The sequence below is a fragment of the Meleagris gallopavo genome, chromosome 19, assembly GCF_000146605.3.
Source record: "Meleagris gallopavo isolate NT-WF06-2002-E0010 breed Aviagen turkey brand Nicholas breeding stock chromosome 19, Turkey_5.1, whole genome shotgun sequence".
NCBI classification, from domain to species: Eukaryota; Metazoa; Chordata; class Aves; order Galliformes; family Phasianidae; genus Meleagris; species Meleagris gallopavo.
The window spans coordinates 6437140-6465024 of NC_015029.2; the positions used below are offsets into that span (position 1 = coordinate 6437140).

Consider the following 27885-nt stretch of genomic DNA (forward strand, 5'->3'; position numbering starts at 1 on the left):
TAGGTGCATAATTTCCAAAGTGTGAGGTCAGTCCAAGAGAAATAAATGAAAAAAGCAAATGGCAGGAAACATAATGTACTCAGAAAACAGCTTCTCCCCTCCTCCCGTCTCCACCTTGTCTTTTATCCCCTCCAGCCCCTTGAGACAGATCTCATTTTAAAATTGCCCCCTAATGGGCATGAAAAAAAAAAAAATCTGTTTGATTCCTGCCTTCCAGAAAGGATCATCTTAAAAAAAAAAAAAAATCTAAATTTAAAACTGTCTCAGAGCCGAACTGAAAATAAAACCAGTGCACCATGTGAGTGTCTGGGCAGATCAAACAGAGCCGTGCTACTGGAAGTGTACTGGAAGCCAACCCCTGTGCTTTACAAGCTTTAATCCTGCTTGTGCCCAGGTTCAGGTGAGCAGGACAATTAATTTGAGACCCTTACAGCTTTTCCAAGGCCCAAAGGATAAAAGCCAACCCCAGAGGTTTGCTTGATCTACTCTCCACATACATGAACTCGTTACATCCATTAAGTAATGAGCATGATTGTCATTATGGAGAACTAGTGGGATAGAAGAACATTTTCTAGCCTGTACTTGCTTGGAATGAACCTATTCTGGCAGATCCCTAACCACTAGCATAACCTGTGATCAATAACAGCATCTATCAACTCTAAGAAGAAAAAGGCCTGGCCATAACGTGACTTAACCAGCTCAGGACACTGGGGGACTTCCCTACAGCTACGCTTGGAAGAGGCACACTTATCTCTTTCAGAAGAAACTCGTGATTATAAAGACTGCAGCTTTCAGGTTTGAGAGGTGAGGGAAAGAACTGAAAGCTTCTTACTTCATTAGGAGGGTTTGTTAATGGTGGAAAGGACAGAAACTCAATAAAACCAGACTCAGGTGGAGAAATTCTTTCTTAAAGCAGGAAGGAAAAAAAAAAAACCAGACCCAAAAACCCTGGTTATAACATCTCCTGCTTCCATTATACTTCAAAACAAAATGAAGGATTTTGTTTTAATAACAACTTTTTACTAACCTCCACACACCTCCTCCAGAACTCACCAAGTCCCCCTGCCCCCCTCGATAAAAGTTGAAAGATCAAATTTATTCTCTTTGTAGGCAGGTGAACATTCACACACCCAGACATAGCCACATATATATTTTATACACCTAAATATAAAATATACATTTTACAGGCACTTCAGCTTGCTCCCTGGCTGCACACAGAAGCCCAAAAAATGCATGTTCCAACGGGGTTCTTGTAATGGACTTCAGTTGAGGCAATGAGAACCGAAGAGCATCATAATGAGATTCCTGTGTGCACAACTATAATATATACATGACTCAATGCATGGAGAGCTGATAAGCAAAGCTAACTCTCTCTCGAATGGGAACATCACAAATAGATCAGGTTCAGCTCCTCGTAACAAGTCCTCCATCACTCTCTGTCCTATGCAGTGTCCATTGCATTCCCAGCTTACTCTGCTGCCTTTACGGCAAACTTAGGGAATTTAGCAGAGATTAACCCTCCTTAAAACTTGGTAACGTGTCCCTGCAACAGCTGAGAAAGCGTTAGACCTCTTATGGAGCCTCTGATGGTAATAAAATAGAACTCAAACATCCTTGATTGCATTTAGTAGATTTTTCAAGTAATTCCTCAAGAAGCCTATGTGATATTGACAAGCCTACTGCAACCTCATCCCCATTAAACTGCAGAGATTTCTTTTCCATCAACTATTTCCCACTTTCAATTCTGTAAGATTTTGAGTCATATCAAAATTGATAATTCTGTATTTTTAAGTCCTCACAGCAGATTCAGACCATCCTTCAGCCAGAGTGGATCTATCACAGCTCCAGTGCAGTCAACAGCAAAATACCATTCACTTTGAAGGCAGAGGGAAAAGAGAAGTTCAATCCTACTTTTGACTGCAGGTGAAAGGAACCAGCTCCTGTTTATGCACAGTACCTGGCATGACAGGGCATGGCTAGGAAGCAGCACCCAGCAAAAAAAATGAGTAACAACTGTTTTCCAAATACATTTTGTTGTTGTTGTTTGTGTATTCCTTTGTTTTTGTTTTGAGAAGAGTAAGAAAGGCAAAAGATGAGTACTGAAGTCAGAATATTTTACATCTAAATGTGCAGATCATGTTGCAGTTTGAAAGCATGGTAGAAATACAAATTCTATCAGTCCTGCTAGCAACCAGGCTTACTAGCCACAAAAGGACACAAAAAGCTATTTTAAATAATTTCTGCAGTAACAAAGCACATCTACACTTCTATGTATTTGCTGAACCAGCTAACAGACCATACCATAAGCATGTTCCAAAGATCTAAAATACGGGATGTATGGTGATTTCAGTGAAAAGGTAAGAGCTTGAAATAAAGCTGTATCTCACAGCAGCCACAGATGGAGCTTTCTGTGAAATACAGGGCATAAAGGAAAACAGCATCTTTCAAAAGCATATCTACCAAAACCACCACAGTTCTTAACAGCCATCTGCAGGAAATGAGAAGGCACTGGACAGGCTGCAGGCTCACGTATGTTAAAGCAGAAAGAACAAGCAGGCAAAACTGCAACAAGAGGAAAGAAAAAGCATTCTGCAAAATGCTTGAAGCATTCTCGACTTCCATTCAAAATGAAAGTTCCTCAAGGATTTAATTCCACAGAATGCAGAAAGACCTCAGCCATCAATTGCAAGTGACTGAATGCTGTAAATTAGCAAACTGATGGCAGACCCAAAGTTTGCAGAAATCAATGAAAAGATGTCTGTCAGCCCAGCAAGCTTTGTTTCAAGCTCCAAGTAAATACAGATAATAATTAAAAAGCCTACACAGCACATCACCAAATACATTTTGCTCATTTCTTCAGAACGATTTTATGTTATTTGCCATCTCCAACAGTTTTAGTGCAGAAAAGCCAAGCAGAAGAGAAGCACTGTGGGAAAAAAAAATAATACTTTTGCAGCCAGAAAGCTTTACTGTCTGCTACAAAATATTTGCTGAAGAGTTAAAAAGAACTGGTTTTTGGACAGCAGGTTAAAGATTGGACAATCGTGACATAAGGCAATTCTATGATTATTTGCATTGCCTGACATGATGGATATACCAACCACCACACTGCAAAGATGGAAACTAAGGGAGGAATGTTTATGATGTTTAACTGGTAAATGAAAATGGCAGCAATTCCAAATCAGGAGAATAACTCACCTTGCTTCCTGGTCTGTGCAGCCTGAAGCGATCATCTTTCATCAGGCTGGATAAGACCTTCTCCATCTTCATCTCTGAGACACTGAAGCAGCAAAGACAAAAAAAACCTGCAATTTATTCTGCATAAAAAACTAAAGGCTGATAATGGATGGCAAGATGGGAGGTGATACTCAACCCTCATCCAAAGAAACAAAGTGTTTATGGGGAAACAACAGGATCAAAAGGAATTTCTCCTACGAAGCCAACTCTGTTTCCTTCCACAGTCCACATACCCCACAGTCGCATCATACCCCACTCCCACAAGACCTTATGTCACTCCAACCTCCTGCTCCATTGCTGGACTCAAAACCCAGAGATACTCCTCCTACGGACCTACTCTCACATTCATTTAGAGCTTCAAAAGCCAGTTCTGATACCAAAGACACAGTTTGATTTTCTTTCCCGTTCTGAGGACTCACCCTCTTTCTCCCCCAGCACAAGTGTAAAACCAAAGCCCTGAACATTACGGACTTAAAATACTTCCTTTTTTTTTTTTAACATTTTTTTAAATAAAGGCAACTCAGTTAGCTATCCCTAGTCATGTTTCACACTGGGCATTTATTTCCATTCTGTCAACTCACATTCTCCCTGTTGCTTCAACCAGATGATTTATTCTCTAGTCCTGCTTGCTTGCAAGACACTGCTGGCCCACTGCTATGGCCTAGATACCAATGAGTTCTTCAGAGCCAGCTTCATTTTAAAGCATGCAAGTGGTCCCATCCAGAGAAGCATGTAAAGGAGATTAGATATCCTTCGTCCTCTTTAACACTGTCTTGTGGGGCACACACACACCAGGTGACACAACACAAGAACAGCTGTGCAGCTTCAGGCAATTAATATTATCACTGCATCCAAACTGGGTCCCATTTCCAAGGGAATTACTCAGATAATAAAAGTTGAAGTTTGTGGGTCCAAATTTTCGAGTCGCTGCATTTCAGCGGTGAGCAAAGGTCAGCTCTAGAGAAACAGATTCTTTCCCTTTTTTATACCAGAGTAAATCAGAAATACTGCACGGAAGCCAAGGAGTTCATTGGGGTTTACTAGAGAGTAAGGAAGAGATAAATCTTGGGGGCCCAGCACTCCTTAGATTCCCAGATCTCACATGGCCAGACAGATGCAGGCAGCTTCTGAAAGGAAGCACTGATGATTTTCTACGAAGTACAGAAACAAATTGTACCAACAAGGATCTTCCTTTTCTCTTCACTCAGAGATCTCAAAACTCCTGGTAAGGAGGAATGAATAATTCCTTGCTATGTTCTGTATTACAAAGGATGCTGTGTCCTTTCCACTTAAAGCAACAAATACCTTTTTTCCTGCAATCTGCACTTCCAACCTCCACTGGCTCATCATCACAACGTAACTAAAGGAAAAGAGATGGTCTGCAGAAAGAGTCACCCAGCCTCAGAGGTATGGGCCAACGTGGCCGTAAGATATCCTGCATGGGAGAGGAGCCCCATCTCTGTGCAGCTGGGACTCTCAGTACACAAATACCTCCACAGAGGATGCAGAGAGGGGTAGGGGAGAGATGGAGAGAAAGGGAAATGGAGCATAAAATGACAACTGAGGGCTTCTGTTTGTTTTTGAAAAGTGTAACAGTAAATTAAAACATAAACGGCAACCGCTTAAGCAAGTGAAAAGTGAAAACCTCCCCATCCCCCCAAGGTTTCTTTGACACAGCTATGAATGAAAACGTCAAACCTTTGACATTGATTTGTCTGATATGTCACCCCCTCGCCGATCCTCCCCTCTCACGGCGCGCTGCCAGCTCGCAGCCTAACAGAAATGTGAACTTGGTTCTCAGCGGGGAGCAGCATGTGAGGGGAGCAGGGGAGGGGGAGCACAACGTGGAGAAGGGAGAGAAATGACTCGTGCCTTCACGGTGATGCGCCCTCCTTTATAAATTAGTTAGGCTGCCCGTTAGGAGATAAAGAAATTATCTGATAGCTGTCGAGGCAGGCGCTGCTAGATTGCAGTTGAAGGAACTAAAAGAGACATAAGCAAAAAAAGAAAAAAAAGTAAACCTCACTGACTTTCTGCTGCTTCTTGCCTCTTCCCTATACAGGAAAATGTGTTAGTTATGCTGAGACAGAATGTTTTGGAGGCTAACCTTTAAAAAGAAAAAGAAAAATGGGGAAATGCACACAAAACATCAGCATGCATGTACACACAGCTGGACAGAGGAGCCACAACTTCAAGCCACACAAAGACTGAAAAGAAAGTTACAGAGGCACACGGCTTCCTTGAGACCCATTGGGAATTACTGATCTCAGCAGAGCCAAAGTGAGATCGTTTTGGCAACGGCTAAAGCTGTTTTTCCACAGTGGAAGCCAAGGAGAGGCTTCAGGTACTGGTGAAAATTAATTGCGAGCGATTTCCAATTTCAAAGGCAGTCATCCCTAATTCCGAAGTGGATTTTCATCCAGGAACAAAGCCACGTCTGCTCTCATTACTTCCGACTCTCAACACTTCTGGACTTACTCCCATGCATGCTGGGGTGGGTGGAGGGGTTTAAAAAAACCTCTGGGTCAGATCCTCACCTCCTGTAAATCAGTGTGGCACTACTCATTTACACCAGCTGAAGATGGCAGGGACCTGTCTCATGCTTTGTCTTCTTAGAAATACATATTTTATGAAGTATTTACATTTCAATAAACCTCACGGGAATTTCATTTATAAAAGGAAAGAAAAAAATTAAAAACAATTCACACAATTCGCACGCTGAAACCCAACACAAAACAAAAGGCTAAGAATTAAAAACGACACAAATTCTGGTAACTTGTGCAGCCCAGGTCAAGAGCTGTGAAGACTCAGGATAAAGAAAAAAATTATCAGTGCTGAAGAGGATCGGTGACAGCCCAACACATGCTGTCTTTCAGCCTCGTGCTGAATTAAATTGTCAGGATTATCACCATAATGCTCTGTTTATGAAGAGTAACGGCAATTTGTGCTGATGGCACTCGCTGCCTTTAGCTTCGAGCTGCCTTCCTGCATCTTCTCTGTAATTCATCAGCTCTCTCTTCTTGCCGCTGTCCCTTCTCACACCGTGCACTGCTACGTAGGAAGAGCAGAGGACACATGACTGCAAACAGGCCGAATCGCCCACCCATGCCAATTAGACACTGATTCTCTCCCATCTGAAGACAGAGGTCAAAGGCAGAAAAATCACACTCTTTTTTTCGGCAGTCCCTTATCTCCAGGGCAGCAAGTTTTATGATGAACATAAAACAAACAAGAGAAGACAATCCCTGGAGTTGTTTGGACGTACTGATTTGAGAAGCAGAGAAAAAATATTCACATAAAGCTCTCCTTACACACTGAGCAGTCTTCTAGATTGCTGAGGAACGGTGGCTAGCTCAACAACAGGTCTTCTCAGCAGATATAATTAGCAGTGCGAGTGAGTGACACTGCTTCTTAAACTTGTTAAAAAAACCCAACAAAATTGGATAAAAGCATTAACAATTAAAAAAAAAAGAAGGAAAGTTTTCCTCTCCTTCCTCCAACCCTTCCCAAATGGGAAAAAATACAACTTTCTACTTGGAGTTAAAAATTCACAATTATGTGGGATTTCACCTTTAAATGTCAGTGCTGTTTGTTACATGAAAAAAAACCCTGTCAGCTTAGCCCTCCATGTCTTGCTGGTGTCTGCTTAATAGATAGTTACCTGGGATGATGGATGGCTCTTTGTTAGACCACTAAATGGCTCGCAGCCTAGAATAAGCCCGTATTTACTGCCAACATTTGTTTGTTTCAAGGATGCAAAACCAAATTCGGCTCCAAGCAGCTCCACCCGACATAAACACAACAAATAAAAGAGAACTAATCTGTGCATGAGTTTACCACTCCACAACACTAGAACAACACTAAAGGGACTCTATTCAGCTGCTGCTCTGAAATGCCAAAGAGGCAGCAATGCAGGAAGCAAGAGGAGTCGCATCACCAGTTGCCTGCTGGGGAGGCTTGGGACATGGTAATGCTCCCTGCTAGCAATACTGAAGGTTTTTTATCCCTACAAAGGAACCACTGTGCAAGGAGACCTGGACTGAAATATTATAGCGTGTCAGCCATCGAGTAGCAGCCCGAAGAGCAGTCAGCTCCCTCACCAGCCTGGCTTTGCTCTCCTTACTGCCTGTTCCCGAGTCCTGGCCACAGCCGGTGTGAGAGAAGCATTCTCAGCCAGCCTGGAAACACACCCCACTTTAGGTCTGTTGAGTGCCCCCAACCCCTTTGCCTTCCAGGACCATACTGGGCACTCACCACTCACAGAAACCTCTTCTATTTTTGCCACAAGGCACTTACACAACATATCTGGGCCAATTACCTGCCAGATATGACCCACAGCTCCCCAGCTATTTCTCTGCCGGATCTCTCCTGAAGAGAAAGCACAATCTCTGACAACATGGTGCTATGCAGGCAGATGGCCAGCTAGCATTTGACAGGCTCATTTGACTTGTGATCTCCGCATAGCCACAACTTGAACCCAGGGCCATAGAGATAACAACCGAACGCAAAGGATTTCCGACTCCCATCTCCTCCGTGCCCCTCATCACACACATACACACACACACACACACACACACACACACACAATCTGCCAGCCGGATGATTTTCCATACGCATCCCCCTCTCCTTTTGCCAGTCTGGGGCTGGTCCTGGATCACAAGAATTAATAAATTCTTATTAAAACCTGCACGAAGCTACAGTCCCGCTGAAAGTGCCACGGAAGGTTAATTAGCAAGGATGAGCTGAAACTTTTGTTCGCGTTTCTGACTCACTTAATCTTGTGAGAAGCCAGCAAGCTGACATATTCTGCCTCCGAAGGCGCCAGGACAAGCAGGCTGTTCCCGTGACAGCCAATCCGAGCCGTCCTCCCGATCCGGTGGATGTATTCCGCAGGTGAAGCTGGAGCGTTATACTTCAAAAAGGGAACATGAGAAGGGAAGGGAGGAATTAACAGAACACAGCATGTTAATTATAAACGAGACGCTCGGTCTGCTCGTCTGAAACAAAGGGGATCTCAGCAAAACCCACCTGCTGTACCTCCCTCGGAATCAGACTGTTTATCAAGAGCCCATCGGACTCATCGCTGTAACCATCACTCAACCCCCTCAGCCACAGCAGTTTTTTGACATGTGAATGTGACACGTTGGCCAACTTTCAGATAATAGGACAGTTTTCCCCATCTCAGTGTCTCTCTTTGCCTTTTACATTTTATTTCTATACAGGCACATCAGGAATCTGTTTGCTTCTCCTTCTCAAAAAAAAAAAAAATTCTCACTAAATCCTCCAACCAACCAAAGCCCAGCAGTACCCATACAGAGTGGGATGCCACCTGTGCCTGTATTTAGGAGAAAAGCCATGCAATTAAATATGGCCAATCTAAATTTGGCTATGTTTTTGTTGTGATTAAAGCAAATCATAGGTAGTTATTGGATAGAAGAAGCCTAAGAGAGATGTGATATTAAGTCCTTTGGGCAGCATATGATACAGGTAGCAGTTGTCTTTCCGTCTATGACTGTGAGTCCAAACTGAGATGTTGCTTAAAGGCCCCCACCCAACCCCAGTATAGCAGTGCCTCTCATTTACTTGACTGAGAAAATGCCCAGCTATTTGCAAGATCTGATAAAGGGTGACATATTTCCCTCCCTTTAGCCTTCCCTCATTCTTTCCCCCCTCCTTTCCTAGAAAAATGAACATGCACAGAGATACTGCTTAGAAATGAGCCCTCAGCAGTTTAACTGGAAAAAACCAACAACCAAAGCCCACTCTAGTGTTTATACCTGTGCCCTCTGGCAAAGTTTCTACTGGCTAGAGGTGTGAGTAAGATGCTGTGAGCAATCTAATTGCTCCCTGCAGGTCCTTGCTCTTGGACACAGCTCTCAGGACAGCTGAGATTTCGCCTTCTGGACACACAGAAGTCTCCCAGGGCTTGAGGTAATTTGCACTGCGTTCTAACACTGGCAACTATATCTTTGGTAAATTATATTAATATACAGATCTGGGAATTAAAGACTTTACTTCCCCAGCCTTCTCTGACTCGCTAGCTGCTACAAAATCTTTCATTTTTAAAAACACTAAATTAAAATCACATTTGTTACCTGATGAGGTAGAAATTAAAAGGTTGTTTCACCGGTGCTTTGTGTCCTGTTCTTTTTACCCACATTTCACTTGATACGTGAGAATTTCTAAATCAGTTTTCCCCAATTCAACTTTCTTTTAATTATCAATCTTCTACAGAAATGAAATCTGCTTCATGCCCCCAGATTCCTCTTTGAAGTGACAGGCTGCTATTTTTAAGGTCCAATCCATCTCTCTTAGTTTCAGGCTTTTTTTTTTTTAAAGACAATATTTCTGTCGACAGCAATGCAGTATTGGCGTGGGTTTTTTGTTTGTTTTTAAAGGAGAAATCTGAACTATGCAGTTCTACTGAAAGCTGAATGCTTACAGCTAACTCAGCCCCAGTCCCAATCCAGCAAAGCCCAACCTGAAGCACTCAGATCACTGCACAGATGCAGTCAGGAATATATTGGTCTCCCACACCTGAAGCATCAGCACAAAGACAAGCCAACTGCAGAATGAGGGTCTGGACTGGAAAGGGAGTTCATCTAGGCAGGACTGCACATAATGCATGCACACACATACACACACAGCAAACCTACCTGCACGATCCACATGACTTGAGGCAGGTCTAGTCCACGTGCTGCGACGTCCTTTAAAATTAACAAGGAAATTACCAAGTAAAAATGCTTCACAGATCTCAGCAAATTAAGAACTCTGCCAGGACAGTGATTATGCTGGGAAACAACTGGCTACACAAATAGGAATTTTACGTGCCTGTTTTTGGGTGAGATGGGCTGAAGGTCAAAACTAGTGAAGAGCTTTAAATATAAGGGAGACTGTTATCAGGTTAACACAAGGAAAAGCATTCCACTACCATGGGCCAAAGCTTGGAGAATATAAAAACAATTCTTTCAGGAGGGTGGTGTTGAATTACAGTCCCTTTACATTACATCAGGGAGTCAACTACCTTAATGGTACTGACACCTTTGGTTCTTCAGCCTGTTTCATTGATGAAACAGACCCACTAGAAGCATACACCATCCAAACAACAAGAGAGGCAGAATTAAACCCCTGGAAGGCAATACTGCCCCTGAGCTAATGTCTTCTTCTGCAAGTCTAAGAACTAAAACCAGGTTGCTAATGAAAAGAGAAAAGGAAAATGGCCACAAAACAAGTGATTAGCGATCCTGAGCCTACAGTAGAACATCCAAAAGTGCACTGATCTCCACCAAGAACTAATCTGTAATTTCCTAAGTGATGATATGAAGCTGAGGAGCAGAAGACTTGCAGATCACCTGGTGCTGTGATTAAAAAAAATAAAAGGGCAGCAAAGAATTCGGAAGAATCTGCAAAGAATTCAGTAGAATCTGCAGGAAGCTGAAGGACTGCCCAAGGGGAGGGGACTCCAGCCATGCCTTAGATTTTCACCAGTCTGGTTTTAATTTCGAGAAACAAAACTGAGCCCTGAAGAAAACAGTCTGAAGTGACTGACATTCACATGGTTTGATGTGCCAGCTGGTGAGAAAACCCATCAACTTGGAGAAGGGCTTGAGTGAGACCCTTTAGTTATCCGCAGCTCAAAAATATATCCTGTCAGAGAAGAAACAGTTTAAATACTGTTCAAAATGGAGAGAGAGCACAAGCATGCTTCAATCTCCCTTCTTGATGTTCTGTTCATTAGCAACGTCCTCACATACTCCTTGGATTTTACATTCACCACGCGCAGTAACAGAGCAGGTGTGCAGATTTAACTCTGTTAGGTAATGTTTTGGAACATGTGTATCTTTTAGCTAGTCGCAAAATAGAATATATTAAGAATGTAAGCAGGAGCTTAATGTACTAAAAATGTGTCAGCCACCCACTGAAGTGTTTTCATGCGACTCCCACACACGTTAAAAGATGAGGAAGCTGATGTTTTGGCAGCAAAGATCTTTCCATAAGCACTAGCCAGGCTGCTTTGTGGCTCCAACTGCAGTAAAGGAGGAGACAGTTTCCACAGCGCCCACTCTGAAATAATACGTACTTCCACTCCAACACACTCATTAAGAAATGACTTGTTCCCAGAGTCAGATGAACAGATGTACAAAAAGCCATTTAAAGGAGGCTGGAGAAAATAAATCAAGAGAAGTCAGGGAATGTGTACAGCAGTTACTGGGATAACAAGACTATGAACTGTACAGCACAATCAGACACAAGTGCTGATGTCTGATTTTGCTGGTTCTGCTACATACTTCCATGCTGACAAGCCTTTGGTCTTCTGTTCTGTGCTCTTTCTCCCACCTAGCAGTACAAGAAAGGCTGTAGCTGAGCAGAGGGTCTGACCTTGGGACAAGGGCAGCTTACCTGAAACACGCAGATAACCAAGCTATCCCTGTGGTCACAAGCATGCATCTCCTACATAGGGACAGCAGCAGAGAAAGGGACCCCCCCTCTCAACCATCAGGACCATTCCCCTCCTCTTCTATGATACCTTTTCTCAACACATCCGGCTGGGAAACCACTGCTGCAGATAGCATTGTTCCCAAGTACATTTGCCAAAGGAAGAAGAAAAATTGAAAGGTTAACCAAAATCATGATAAAGAGCCAGGGACATTTCAGGAGGAGGCTCTCTCCTATCGTCAGCCCCGCATTCGCTACTCCTTTCACAATGCCACCAACTCCATTCAGCTGTTACTGACATGTATCAGCAGCTATTCTCTTGGGGTTTAACTTGGCTTTCTTTCAGAAGTATCTTGGGATTCACTGGTAATTGGAGTGTTTTGCAAACTCTCAAAGATTTCTCAGTATCAGTCCACCTGCGTCTCCTGTAGCTCCTTTTTCACAAAGACCCTGGTAGGCAGCAGCAGGGTAGAATTAGGATAGAAAGTTTGAGATGATTTGCCTTCCTCTGCTGAGCTTCCTGCTTCTCACATCTTTAGAAAAACACTTTTAGGTCATCGTATCAGGAAAGAGAATACAGCTCAAACAACAATTATCCTGTTTTACTAGCACTACATTTATTTCCTACACAGAAGGACTAACCTGCTGCCAATGCTCTTTCAAGAAACCTGACAGATTTCCAATTCGCTTTCACTTCTTCCCCATTGTCCCAGACAGTATTATCCCTCCCATCTATTTCTCACACCATCATTCCTTAATAACAGGGAAATGAAGAATATGACACCTGATTGATGACATCACCGCTGTTCCCTCTCAGTGAGCAGTGAGAGGGAGAACTGAACGCCCATCTCACAGGAGCAGGGAGAAAGAAACTACTCCAGCATAATTTTAAAAGAAAACCCTGATCCCAACCAAATGATAATCTGAAGCCTTCACCATGTTCCTGCCCTGATCCCAACTGCAAGTCACAGGATGGCACAATTTAGAAGTCCAGCCTACCTGAAGACTTGCAGAAGTGCTGAAATTCCTGCTACTAACAATGCGTATCAGCAGCCCATCCTCATGGCACACGACAGAGGTGTGAGGGAGAGAGAGAGGCATTGAATGCAAGGGAACAAAGGGCAAAAACCCCATACAGAGAGCAAAGCTCTCAGAATATCAGAATATATGCTGCAGAATATCAGAAACAGCACAGCCACAAAACTTTCGCAGTGGCCTTCGTTGCTCACAATCTAATTAGGGCAAAGGAAATTGCTAAAGTTGCTTTTGAAAGACACTCAATGGTGAGGTCTTGAAGGCCCTGAGCTTGACAATTGGCTGCCTACATGAGGCCTAGAAGTACAGATGGAAGGCAGCTTGCTCAGGTGCCAGGCTGTCAGTTGGATTAAAATGACTCATTTATTTACCAAAGAACCTCACAAAGTGCTTTAGCTAACAGGCAGAGAGGGCCTAACGGCTCTCCAAGCTGGGGAAGAAGCTCTCGCGCCTTCCCGGCCTGCCAAAAGTCATTACTGCCGAGTGTGGAAAGCCATCAGCAGGGTAGAGACCCCCGTCGGCAGGGTGACAGATTGGGCTGCGTAATCAGAGGAGGAAGGAGAGAGCACAGAAGCTGTCAGAGGCGAAAGCTCTTGGCTGGGGCCGCCAGAAAACTGGCAAGATGAGTTAGCGTGACTGAGTAAACAGCAAACAATCTCCAAATGATCTTTCCTCTCTCCCTGGAAGAGATGAACTTGTTTAAAAGGCACATCCCAAAGGAAGCCGCAAAGAACTTCAGTGAAGGAGAGAGAAATAAATCTGGATGAGACCCTCTGAGATACACAGCCCTTCTTTATTTTCTTGTCTGCAGAAAATATTTCATGGTCTATACTAATATACATATGACATAGAGCAAATTAATAAAAGGAACAGCAGGTCCCATTGCTTACTGGAGCGGAAAGATGGGTGGAGAACATGGCATAAGGGACAAGGGAAGGACAGTAACATTATTTGTGCAGCTCTTTTGTGAGCCAAGTTTCAAAATTTCACAGGCACAAAACGTGGTTTTGCAGTGAAGAGAGCAGAACCACCTCACTGCAGATTTTTGCTGATATGAATAAAAGCATTAAAAAAAAAAAAAAGCAATGCCCTCAGAGGCAGGAGGTGGTCATAGTGCCTGGCTGCCCTTTGGACATCTGCGTTGGGGAGGCACCTGTAATGTGGGACTAGTGCAAAATCTATCTCTATATTAAGGTGTCCATATGGTCCCCATTACTGTGGTAACAGGCCACCTCCTGGTTTCAATGCATTTGTCCTCCCAACATCTCTGTAAGACAGAAGAGTGCTTCTATCCCCATTTTACAGACGGGGAACTGAAGCACAGAGATTATTTTGGACCTAGACATACAACTTACTGTACTTAACATGCTAACCATGTGCCAGCTGAGCCATAGTAACTGTAACTGTCAGGATTTGCATCCCCGCCTTGCAGTAAATGCAAAGTAGCTTAGACTGAAAATGAAGTAGGGTTATGATAAATACTTCACCTTACACTACTCTCTTCACTGCAATCGAAGCTAATACACATTAACTCCCATTTATGACAGGTCAGGAGCAGGCACACAACTATCATCATTCAGTTGACACGTGGCTACCTGCCCTGTCATCACAATTCCACGTCCACTTGTATGGAGCCTGTGGCATAGCAAGAAATCAAGCCACATCTCCAGTGTCTCAAGAGGGGAATCCCATCCACTGGGATTTCTTTATCTAACTTATTTTTCTTCCAACCCTGTCATCAGCTGTGTTTCCTGCCATATTTCTCCTGCCACAGGCTGCATTTCCCCTCTAGACTGTCTTACCCAGAAACTGTTATCCCAGTGAAAGACATAAGAGTGTTTGCAATGATTCTATTTTGTCTTTGTCTAAAACTGAACATTCAGCATCTTTGTGAACTCCTTAAACAGAAATTTCAGTAACAAAATAAGTCCTTGAAATTTCTCAGTTATAGCTAGAGCGTGCATGAAGGATAGCACAGTTTACCTATTTAGTACACAGCATTTACCATATGCTACTTATCTTCAAAATACTTTATATGCACCAGTGAATAATTAAGCTTGGTATGTTCCTCACCTGAGACACTTAAGTATTATCTCCAGATACAGAAAAATCAAGTAATAGTTACACTTATGAATTGCAAAGATGCATTTTGACCTTGATCAATTTGTTGTAAAGACTTCACAGAAGAGGAGCAGGTAATACGTACATCTTTACAAGTGATACAAAACATAATTGGGCAATGCTAAGTCAAATGCTCCTCTATATGTGGCAGTCCCAGTTCATAACTGTACACTTAAAAATAAGAGAAAAATCAGCCCCCATTCTCTGAAAAAAATAAATTGTAACTAGTTTCCTTTAAGAACAATGTGCTGCAAGAACAGGAGTCATTTCAGAGCTAGAGAGGGTTTCTCAGCTCTAATTACTCCCGATCGCTGTAATTTACAAGTTTGCAGTGGGTAGAAATCGCCAAGATTCACACATTTTCAGATCAACAGCTGCCACTATTAGAGAGCAAATCGTGCAGCCTTCTGCACCACTGCAGCAGGAAAGCTGTGGCACCGACAGGTCAGAAAAGAAAAGTAGAAGGTGCCACCATAACACAAGGGTGCCAGCAAACTTCAGTAGAGGACAAGAATTTCTCCCTCAGCACCCATGAAGGAAGCTTGAAGGGCAAACTACAGAGAGCAGCAGAGCATGTGCATTTCTAATGACACCGTTCTCTGGGAGGGCTTCCCTTCTATCCCCGCAGGTTTTTGTTTTTAACCTTGGGGTAGTCATTAAGATGGAAAATATCACACCACATCCAATTTACCTGGCAGTTACGGGGCATGCTACAAATTAGGATTGCTTTCTATTGACTGCACACAGAGGGCAAGGTTCCAGCTTCAACTGAACAGATTTTTGCAGACGTATGGCCATGCAACATACTTAAAGGCTCTTGTATAAGATACAAGTTTTTTTCTGCATATGGTGCCTTACTGCAAAAGATCACGCAATAGTTTGCAAAGAGGGCACCAGCCCTTATTTAACATGTGAGATGCAGAAAAAGGAGATGACCTTCCTCAAGGTCAGACAGAGAGCTGGAATTACAGTTCAGTGCCAAGTCCTCTGTTCTACCATTAGATTACCAGGCAGGCCCATTAGCATGGTGCTGCAGAGATTAAGATACTTACAGTGCAAAGTAAGATGCCGGTATTGGATTTTAGGAACTCCTGGAAGACTTCTGTTCTTTCCTAGAGGATTAGAAAAATGAAGAACACACATGCACATTACAATCAACTTCAAAGCAAATAAGCTAGAGTAACAATAACCATGCCTCTTTCAACTCTATCACGTATAGCTTCAAGAGCAGTCAGGCTCAAATTAAAAAGTAATGGTACAGATGCATGGTCCGGAAGGCACAATGGGGCAAATCAGATTATTAAGTCCCAAAGATGCTCAGCTGCACATGAGAACTATAGGATAAGCTTCCAAAGCAACAGGACAAGGGAAAGGAGACCTCGGTCAGAATCTCCTGTGCAGGAGAAAGGAGGAAGTGGGCTCCCAGCCTTTGAGGCAGCACCCGTAGAGCTCCCTGGGCGCCCTCCTGTGGTCCCAGCAACAGAGGGCCCTTGCACTCGTAAGGGCCACTCCATGGGCTCCTGAAAACCAGGACTGATGACACTGGGATGGGACCCCAGTATCAGCTCCACAGCTGTGTCCCCATCTCTAGTCTGTACCAACAAGATTCCTGCTACTCCACTTCTAAACTGAGGTCAGTCTCCAAAGTAAGGCTGCCCACAGCCCCAGACACCACACTGCCCTGCCAGCAGTCCCACATGATGTCACAGATGTATCTGCTGTCACATTAGTTAACCTCTAACAACCAGTAACTGAAGGCCTCAACAGCATTTGGTCTTCACATTTGCCAGTAACACCTATTCAGCCGCTCCTGCCCACCCCAGCTGTAAGAAACTACATTACACTCACACTTCTTTGATCTTACTCCATTTACTCTTGTCCTGTCTCTGGCTTCCAATATACCATATTCCCACCTTCTTCCTGTGCCCTCTTCCTCTTTCTTCCAAAATATCCTCACCCTCCACGTTCCAAGCTTTCCTCCTCAGAGTTAGGGCTAATTGAACAGCCTGCTACACTGATGCTATAGAAACAGCTTTACACACTTGACTCCCAGCTAGACTTATTGCTCTAGGAAAGAAGGGAAACTTGGGCCTTCCTGACACGCTGAACCCTCTGCTGACAAAAATTAAAGAAGAGAGCACGCTGTATCTTGTTGACAATGACAGCAGCCGTGCTCAGCAGTACCATATGGGATCCACAATTTAGCTCCATTAATGCTCTTAATTTGAAGACATCAAGCACTAATTACACACTGGGTACTAAAAAGGCAAAACCCTTCCCCTGGTGCCAGCTACTTAGTGGTGTTCTGTTGCCTTAACAGCTGGTCAGGGTAGAGTTGGGCCAGACCAGGCCTGTTCACTCGCTCAGACAGGCAGGTTGAGGAAAGGCCAGAATGCAGGGACAGCAAAGCACATGTTTCTGGTCTCCACAGGATGGGAATGAGTGAGAAAAACAATGCCTCTTCACCTCTTGCTTCATCAGAAAAGCTCTATTCATTTACCATCTCTGCTGTGCAGCTCAGAGAGGAGCAGCAGCTCTCTCTATCACAGGCTAAGGGCAAGATCAGGGGCTGAAGTTTCAAGGGAGCTCTCTCAGTTATTCAGAAAAGCACTGCAGTGACAGCTTATTTGGTGCTCTTCTCCTGGCCTCTCAGCTCCCTGCAGCAAACTACAAATTCATCATCCAGGCACACCCTGCTAAAACCCATTTATTTTGGGGTAATCATCATTATCTTGCTATTATTCCAGCCCAGTGAAAAGAGTAGCCTGTCAAGACACTGTTCTTTAAAATCAGTGCCAAACTGCTCCATCCACATCTAATGGGGGTCAAGTTATCATGTAGTAACATTTTGGGGCTTGGATGAAGTTTGCCTCTGGCATCAAAAGTCTTTCTTGACTGCATGAAAAAGAAGCATGGATACATAAATGCTTTAAGCATGCCCACTGGGAATACTGAACGGCTGCCTCAGCCTGCTGAAATAGTACCTCTTTCCTCTTCAGCTGTGCTTTTTGGATATAGCTACCAAAGTACTTTATAGAAGTAGGACAATATCCTTATTCTCATTAGCAGATGGAAGAGTGAGGCCCCTAGAGGTGAAATGATTCTCTATCCTCTCTTCTGCCCTCCTCCCCAAAATAACCACAAAATAAATCACAGTGAATAAGGAACAAAACTGTGTATCCAGCCATTCTTATGGCTTATAACACTTACTTCCTGTTCCATGTTGCCATGCAGTCGTAGAAACTGTAATTGCACAGAGGAGACAGGTGAACGTTTAGGTTGTTCAGATAGCTCTCCTGAAAGGACATTAACAAGGAGCTCATAGTGGAATTCCACTTGTTCACAACTGGAGAAAAAGATGATCATTTTACGTTGCTTTTCATACTGCAAGAAAATAAGAAAATTGCATTTAACCATTTCCTGCAGGCCTCTCCCAACTCCAAGAGCTCATTTATCCACCTGACTTCCACTTCTATAGATACAATTACCCAGGAATGGATACATTAAGGAGTTCGAAGCCAAAGGCTAAGCCACCAAAGAAATTACCTGACTGTCAGCACAAAAGACAGAAGTTCAAAGCTTTGTATGTAATCCACACTAACTTTGTCAGACTAAGAGATGTAAGAGTTGAAATGAGCAAAAGGCTACTTAACATAAATGCAAACAAGAGTCTCACCATGCATTTCTCCAGGATAAAAGCTGCTAATGTGACAAGTCTCAATTTGCTGGGGACCATCACGAAATACTGCTTAAGCTTCTCTGGAACAGCAAAGTTTTCCTGGTCCATACAGTTTGAGGAACCGTTGGCTTCTTTCTCTATTTGTAATGCTGGCTTGAGACTCTTTTGGACTTCATCTGCTATGGAAATTCTGATGGGATCATTCAAACTGATATCAGCCAGCCGTGTTACTCCTGAAGCACAGAAAATGAAAAACACATGAGGCTCAATCTGGTGTGCTGCTGGGGAAGGTGATCACACAACAATGCAGTTCCAGTGAAAACCAGTGAAGGGCAAAGAACTAATGTGTAATGCCTCAAACATTGAGAGAACACTTACACAAACTTAAGACGTTTCAGGCCTTAGCCAAGCATAGTTGCTGTGGACTCCCCCAAAAGTGTCACGAGACCCTACTGTTCTATATATATATATAAAATAACCCTGAGTTATTTTGCATTTACCAAGAGCGTAAGAGTGGCTAGGCCTGGCTCAATTCCACCCAACTGACTGTAAGATACAGAGCAAACAACACAGCAACAGTCCTGCCCTGTCCTTTTTTTTTTTGCCTTAACTCACATGTAAATAAAGAAATATCATAAAAAAAACAGTGCTTGCCAGGTTCATGGCTCTGGAAGGTGTGTGACACACGCATAAACACACTGACAGAAATTCTAGTAACAAACAAGTGTCATAAGTCCCATATAATCAATAGGCATTATTCCACTTCAGTAAAGGGCTTCTTATTGGGCTATAATTTAGTAAGCTTCAGTAATATAATTTATTAAGTCTCTTATTTTGCAGTTCCCTGTGAATTTTTTCAGCTGAAAGAGCTGACCATCTGTCTGTAACCTACCTTCAGTGAGCGTGGCTGAGAGCAGGACGTTCTGACGCGTCTCCCTCACAGCATTTAAAGCATTAAGTATCACCGTTACATCCTTCTCAAAGCCCAGGTCCAGGATCCTACAAAAGCAACAGAAATGACCAAAAACACCATTAGGAAGGAATGAGAAAAAAAGTCTTAAGCCTACATAATCCAATTAAAAATAGCAGAAGTGTTAGAGCTGATCAGATCTTTGGCCCATCTAGCTTTATGTCCTGTCTTCGGGTTTTGCCAGAAGATGATGTCAAAAGACACTGAGAGAATCTCTGTAGTTGAATAACTGTCGAATAAGCTGTCCAAATGGGGCATTTCTTCCTAATCTCAGGCATTTGCTGCCTGACTGAGGCCTTGAGTATGAACAGTTTCATTATTTGTTTTAAATGCATTATCCATGTGGATGCAGGGGGTATTTTCATTCTTTTCTGCATCTAAACATCTGTAAATTTACCTGTCTGCTTCATCAATGATCAGCCACTGAGTGCGACGGAAATGAATACATTCTGTGGACTTGATGTGATCAACCAGGCGACCAGGAGTCGAAATAAGGATATTTATCCCCTTCCGTAATCTGATTAAAAAGAAAAAAAAACCAACACACAGATCACCAGAAACTCTGGAATAGGAACATGGAATGAGGAACTGAACCTGCAGAGGAAAAATCATTGCCACGGTAAGATGAACAGAACAGTACTTTCTTACTGATGAAAATTGGAATTCCTTGCCAACTTTCACCTTTAATCATCACTGATATTCATAGCAGCACACTCAGTGATACAGACAAGGTGGAAAGAAATATCAGTAATATTATAGCATGCAAGCCAGGTTTTCTTTCAAATCGAGTACTTTTTACTGTCAAGAGTAAACTTCTTTTTGTGTATGCTTATACATAGACAAATGAAAACTCCATTCTGGATTATTGGCTTACAGTTCAATTTTTGCAAAGGGAAAAGAAAGATTTTTAACACCAGGAAATCTCTTCTCCAGAAACCAATTTCCCCCGTAACAAACACTACAGGCAGCACTTGGTGGCAAGCAAACATAAAGTGTTTGTCAGAAGAGAAAAAATACTGACACAAGAGATCATCTTCTCAGAAGGCTCATCAACACTTCAGAAATAGATCCAACTGAGGAAAGTGAATGCTTCCTGCTGACCCAGCCACCGTATCTGTGAAAGATCCAGGGGGATCACAGCTAGAACCAAACTCACAGCCCCCTTGCTCAGTAAGAAAAGCACTCCAAAGACGAGTAACAGATAAAATAGCTGTAGAGCAGAGGAATCCAAAATGCAATTTAAGAAGTTGGCTTCCTACCTGGCTTTTTCTGATTTTCTCTTTTCTCCCCCCATAAGCACTCCAGGCACAATCCAGGTAAATGGCTACAGGAAGGAAAACCAAGAACAACATAGGTGGTTCTTCACAAAGAAACAGAGTCTAATCAAAAAATTATTCTTCTTGGCAAAAAGAGAAGAGACAGGGCTGGCAGCAGAGCGTTCCTGATTTGATCTAACAGATCCAATCTACATGCACTATCTCACCCACAGCTAAATATCAATGGCACCTCTTGTTCTAGGCATGTAACTTACTCCCCACATTGTCTAGGAAGATAGAAATGAAATCATCTTTGCACCACTTCCACTCACATAATAATATTTCTTTTCCTTCTCCCCATGAAGTCTAAATGTTCAAAGACAAACTATGCTGCTATTTCTTCATCTTGCCTTTAAGCAATATCCTCCTGTGGCCAAGAAAGACTTAAGAAAGACACAAGACCTATGAAGTTTATTTGTATGTACACAGCCCTACAGGCACACAGTCCCCATGCCTGCACATAAAAAGTCAGTCTCATTGATACTAGCAGGAGTTTTTGCCATTTACTTCAATGAGGCCCAGCTCTTCATCACATCCAACGCTGCCCAATATTTACAGGGGAGATAATCAAAGCACAGGACTGCCATTGCCTTGCTTGACAAGAAATGCAGGACAGACACAGCACAGCTTGTAAGGATTGCTCAAATGCATGACTGTTAAATAAGTTTCAGTTTGCGTGGGTCACTGCTTGCCAAAAATACTCCAACAAAATAGTTTTTAACAAAAAGCACTTCTTTGTAAGATTTAAAATAAGAAAGATGTCTAAGCAAGATCCATACAATATCATCTCTGGAGCTGGCAGAGTTAGAGTGCCAAAAAGAGATCAGCTGCCGTTTTCTCCCTCAGTGATCACCCAAGAAATTACACTGTCCAGTTGCCAGTCAGACCATGATCTAAATCTTTTGGTTTGGGTCACAATGGCAATTCATAGTTATGACATATTATATGTAACCAAGCAAAAAATTAGAGGGGAGAAGGGCAGCAATCAGACTTCATATCTGTAGATCATCTTCAATCACTTGAGGTCATGAATGAATGCTTCTGGCCAGTATTAAAAGATGCAAATTCCACACCAAGAGACTGCTCACCATAACTTGTAACTACTATGAAAGACTGAAGTACTTTAAACCTCACCATTATACGAACAAATACTAATTCCAGCATTAAAAAAGATTTGGAAAGTCCATAATTATTTCAAGGAAAACCAAAAGATGGAGTGGAAATACGGATCAGATAAACCGTTTAGATACCTTCTAACCCCACTGTAAGACACTTTGCCTCAGTAAAAAGGAACACATCACCATTTAATGACTTCAAAAAGCCTTCTGACTTCTCCAGCTTTTCAACTGGCAAAACAACTTCTGCTCCCCTTCCGAAACACATTGGTCTAGTAAGTTTCAGTAAAATGGTGTGTGTCACATGTGTCATTGTAAGCATTTCCAAGATGATCAAAGGATAAAGAAAACCACACAACACAACCAAACAAGAAAACAACAGGGAATTGAATTCTTACCTTGAGTAGCTTCTGTATTGTATCAAAAGTCTGGAGTGCAAGCTAAGGAAATCAACATGAGAGAGTGAGTTCTGAGAAAGCCTGCTTGTGGACATTAAGCCCCTTTTAGGCTCAAAAAAATCTGTAAAATAATTTAGTTTCATATACTTTCAGACTCCTAAGCACATCCTTGATTTTTTTATTTTTTTTTTTAAGAAGTTGCCTATTATTTTATTACCTTGAATAATTCTTCTGTTATATCTGCACCTGTTCAAAAATCTCCCTATTTGTTCAGGTCCACAAGGCAGCTCTGAGGACTATACAGACTTCTGCTGGCTTCTGTGAACACCCCAGGGAGAAAATAAGTTGGAGGCACAGAAGATTTTGCTCTGCTGGAGGAGTAAAAAGGAAAGCTCTGAAACTTCTGGAAGAAAATCACTACAAAAAGGGAATGCAGAGCCCAGAGGTTAAAACAAGTTGTCTTCTAGCAGTCAGGAAAGGCCACATTATTCCCTTCCCTGACCACGGACTGATCACACCACTGGACCTTAGTATCTCTTCAAACCCCAGTAAGCACAACACAGATGATATACACAAAGCTTGCAAGTCACCAAAAATTTGGTTTAAGAAACATTTGACTGTTGGGTTTCGTGTACTGCCCAACAAACATCTGTGCCACGGCAACGAGGGAGACTGAGAATGGCAGTGGTGCCACTCTGACTCACTCATGGAACACCAGCAAGTGAAAAGGGCTTAGTTATGAGAGAAAAGTTTTTTTAAATGCTCTGACTACACACATTACATATTATTTGTTGAGCTCTCCAGGAAGGCCACTGCCTTCAATAGTAAGTAAAAATGACACCAATTGTAATTACAAGTTATCTGTGTAAGTGCACTTAATGGAAGCTCTTTAAACAAGCTCACGAGCAGTTTTCTACATGCTTAGTATTCGTGGAGCATCCTAGCAAGGCAGAGAGCTTACTGCAGTAAACAGTTAAAAATAGCAAAATAGCTTCAGATCCTTATCTTTTCATGGAACGGAGATGAAATATTGCACTGCAGGTTGTATGAAATATTGTGACCCAAACTGGGTGCCTGTCATCAATTCTCCACACTGAAATTATTATTATTTCACACACACAACAAAAGGTTGAAGCCTTAATCTGAAATTGCCTTGGCACTTGCAAATCATATATATCAAACAGAAGACAGTTCAGTGGAGAAACCAACTGTTGATAGCCTCATCTTCAGCATTCACTTATATATTTGAAAAAGAAGCTTTAAAAATGATGTGTTTGTATAAACCTGTGCACTTGCAAAGCTAATTTCAATGGCTTTACTTCAACTCCTGAATGAGTTAAGCAAGCTTTTCCCTCCCTTGCACTGAACTAGAGTGTTTCTCCAGTCTTTCCAACTGATATTTCACTTCATGGAAAAACTTAGACATTTCTTATGACTTATTTCAGTATGGCAGCAAGGAAAAGTGCCAACACACATCCAGAGAGCAAGCTTTCTTTCTGTGAGGGCAAAAGGACAAATGTTTCTTAAGATTTTTTAGGCTCCTGTGGATCCACATCTGCCCTACATTCAAACACTCAGTGAAACTGAAAGGAAAAGGCTCACCTACCTCTCTTGTTGGGACTAACACCAGTGCATAAGGCCCATCACTTCGCTGCAAACAGAGAAGACTGCTAAAAAGAATGCAGTGCTCATACACATGACATTTCCATTATTAACACCTAATAGCTGACAAAGCAAATTCTCATGGGTTTTAGTACAAACTTGCACGCCATGGTTTGAGGTATTCCCCTCCCCTTTTAAAGAAATTTAAAGAAAACATCACTTTTTCAAATCTCAGTACCTCACTGCCCCCTCTTCTCTGCTCTGACACCCACTCACAGTCACACCCAGCATTTTATTCATAACACAGTAGAATTTATTCCACTATACCCATTTATTCCAAGGGATGGAAAAACATCACCCCAACTTTTTTTATGGGTTGAAGGCTTTCCACAAAACACAATGCACAAATGAAGGCAGCAGCATTCTCTGGTCAACGAGATGATCCAAATTGGAAGCAAATAACAAATCTCACTTGATGTTGAAAATTAGAAGCCTATTATTTAAAAGGACACGGCAGTAACCTTTGTTTTCAGTTTTCCACGATTCCAAACTGTTGTCTCTTTTGCAATCCACCTGCTTCAAGCTTTACAATATAGCCTATTTAGCTGTTGCAGGATGTAAAAGTGAACGTGCAACATTTTACATATAAGAACATCTACATTTTTCTTCCATCATCTGTACCTCAACAGTACAGGACAATCACATAAGCCACATTCACAAATGAAAAAAGTGAGACTGCTTAATCTTAAACAAGAATAAGCACTGATGACTTCAAGATTAATCTTAGTATCAAAACCAAACATACTTTGTTGCACCTACCTGTATTTTGGATTTCATTCCTTGCAAAGACTGTACAAGTGGAATTCCATAGGCAAGAGTTTTACCTTCATAAAAGGAAGAAAATTGGAAGAGTATCCAAGAAAAAAAAATTAAAAAATGGAAATTGTGGTACTCCAGAAAATAAAAGTATAATTCACCCCACTATTCTTAAACTGAGGTCAGAACTTGGAAAACTCTTAATTAAGTAGAATGTTTCCAGGAAGGAAGACTGGCAGATCATACACTCGGGTTAAATTAAAAAGGAGAGAAAGCAGAATCTAAGATCCATCTAAATAAATACTTCCATCTACTCAAGAAAATGTGACAGCAAGACAGTTAACTGTAGAGTAAGCACATAAGTTTATTTGATGAGAGTGTTCTGCTTAGCTCCACTGGCCTCCTGGACTGGCATCTCCAGCACAAGCCTTGGAACTGGCCCATGTACAATAGCTGGCAGATGCACATCACCATTCAGTCCCACCACTGTGCACTGTGTCATGACAGAAGTTTGCACAGCATCTGTCTATGCCACAGCATTCCCACCTCAGGGTTCTGAGCCTGTCACTCTCATAAGCTGTACTAGAAACATGATGTTTTGGTTCTTTTTTTCAGATTCAACTTAAAATGCCCTAGGAATGGAAATTAGCAATTAAACACTGACCTGAACCAGTCTGAGATCTCACTAGAGCATCTTTGCCTTGCAGGAGCACAGGAATTGTTCGCTTCTGAACACTGTGTAACAAACAAAACAGGTCAGGAAATACAGATGCAAGAGAGCATAGAAACCTAAGGTTATAACATAGAGTGACTGTTTCAAAATTGTTTACCCTTAATTTTGCACGTTCATCTCTGCTGTATAGCTATACCAGTAAAGGTGGTTTTTGAAGAAAGTCTACAGACACATGTTAGGTATGATAAATTTTATGATTAAGTAGCAATTTAGGAGCTAGGATTCCAAGGTTTCATCTCTACCCATGACAATGAATTACTATGTAACTTAGAAGTCATTTATTGTCCCAAAATATGGAAGAAACAAACCCTATGGAAAGTGGGTCAGCTTAACAGTTGCTGCTGCCTTCACAACCCAATTATATATAATGAAACAATCACACACAATTGGCTTTAAGAGTCAGTGAAATGTGAAGTTTTGATATGGTATTTACTTACCTGGTCATACTATGTATCTTCAGAACTGTACTTATTGTGGCTATCTAGAGAGAAAAAGAACAGGAGTAAACAAGTTTTGATGTCAAACTGTCTTTTTGTTACTTTTGTAGCACAAGACAAAGCAAAAACCTGAAAACACATTCTCTACTAGCCCAGGGCAACCAAATGAAAAAGTTTCAACGTCCTCAAAATACTTCTAGTACTTCATCAGAATTACACCATTGCTGGTACAACATGAAATACCAGATTTGTTAAGATACTGAAATTCCCAAACAGTTTTCAGCGGTTTCCAAATTACAGATGGAAACAGCAAAGGGTGCCGAGTCACTGTGTGCAGGGATATGTCAGGATACTGGTCAGCACTGAGCTAAGAGACTGCAACACAATCAAAGCACTGTTGAGTCTGTCCAAGTTGCTGTGAATACAAGCACATCTCTCATCTTTCAAAAGTCACCCCCCCTCAAATAGCAAGTTCTAAGGCACAAAGCCTCCACAACACTCACCAGGTGTGGATGGAGGTCTAACTGGCTGAAAGAGTCTGTAGTGAAAACATTTTCTTGCACCTGCTGCACTGCTTTTCTGAGTTAGGGAAAACAAAGCAAAGCATACGGTACGGTTAACAATTACACGTTAGCATTTCATGTAGAAAGCAAAGAAACCAAATGCCAAGCAATTGCTTTGCCAAAGCAAGGGCTAGAATTGAAGACTGAATCTCAAGCACTGAAATTTGTAAGATACCTGTGAATTTCTGGGATATCAGGGTTGTTTTTAAACAGGCTGGATGTCTTAATGAAAAGTTTGCTTTTCTGGCTTTCATTCTGGTTGGCAGTCAGTTGCTTTTTAGGAAGAGATCTTTTTGATGAGCTTCCCTTTTCCCTGGTGCCAGTCTCTGCAGCACGTTTCTTGAAGTTGTTTACTGATGGCTTAGGTTTACGTTTCAGAGGTGGGTTTCCATGTGGTGACGACTGGAGCTTTCTTTTCAGAGCATTAGGCTGCTTTGATGTTAGCAAACAAACCAGAGAGCAAGAATGCATTAACGAATGAGGATTAAGTAAATGGTGCCATATCTCACTCACAGTGAACAACAGAAATATTAGTTCAAAAATTGATCCCTTCTTTTTTAAATCTTCTGTACATTAATTAAAGAAACAAAGGTAGATTTTTATATATAGTCATAAATAAACTAGGAACTGTTTAGCTAGAACAAAATCACTCTCAAAAGCTCTGCAAACATCCTCACATCATCAGAATAGGCTCATAGGGATTCTTTATTTCTCTTAGGAAGAAGAACCCCATCCTTCACTCCAACCCGTGCTCCTGCCAGCTTTCAAGATTTCTGACCTCTTTTTCTTTTACAACTGGATTCTTTTCCTTACCTTCCAATCTGAAGAAAGATTTTTCCCTCCAGAAACAGCGAGGAAGGAAACTAATTTCGCTTCCTTTGTCCCTAAAGCTTTTTCATATTCCTCAGCCCTTTTTCAACGAAGGTTTGACACACCTGCAGATCTCCCCAACGAGGCCACGTCCCCACACAGCCTCGCTTTGCCCGTTCCTCTCTCTTCGCTACTTTTCCCTGTCCTCCTGTGAACCGCACCGTTCTCAAGCCCTGCTCATCTTCTCCGCTCGCTTCTTCACGTTGTTTGGCATTAAAGAACTTCTCAGCTCAGACTCTCGGCTGTCCAAGCTTTACACAGTGACCGAATCCCAGCCGCTCGCCCAGCTCTGCAGGTCTCACACCCGGCCGAGCGCACCGACCCCTCGTTACCCTCAGCGTTCCCCTCACAGGGGTTCACCTCACCCAGCCCCCTCAGCCTCTCCCCCGCCCCGCCATCAGCAGCGCCATCCTCACTCATCCACCCCAACAAACCCCTGTCTTTCCACCCGCCGCGACTCACATCGCTCGCAGCTCGGCGCACCCGCGGGAAACCACAGCGCTTGGAAAAGCCCTCTCAGCCCCTCGCTTTGCCGCCCCTCCCGCCCCGCAGTTCCT

The 27885-nt window shown here is 42.4% G+C and overlaps 1 protein-coding gene across 1 annotated transcript in view; it reads right to left on the reverse strand.

Moving 5' to 3' along the window:
- DDX31 (DEAD-box helicase 31) overlaps positions 1 to 26650 on the reverse strand; it is a 41181-nt gene extending 14531 nt beyond the window's left edge. Inside the window, 17 exon segments of the mRNA XM_031556211.1 lie at positions 3199 to 3230; positions 3232 to 3280; positions 8010 to 8149; positions 9894 to 9944; positions 15882 to 15941; positions 18040 to 18213; positions 18506 to 18741; positions 19401 to 19507; positions 19876 to 19995; positions 20738 to 20802; positions 22308 to 22349; positions 23914 to 23958; positions 24729 to 24793; positions 25390 to 25460; positions 25896 to 25939; positions 26399 to 26474; positions 26634 to 26650. Coding sequence (XP_031412071.1) covers positions 3199 to 3230; positions 3232 to 3280; positions 8010 to 8149; positions 9894 to 9944; positions 15882 to 15941; positions 18040 to 18213; positions 18506 to 18741; positions 19401 to 19507; positions 19876 to 19995; positions 20738 to 20802; positions 22308 to 22349; positions 23914 to 23958; positions 24729 to 24793; positions 25390 to 25460; positions 25896 to 25903 — 1265 coding nt within the window. The 5' untranslated portion in view covers positions 25904 to 25939; positions 26399 to 26474; positions 26634 to 26650.
- Positions 26651 to 27885: the final 1235 nt, after the last annotated feature.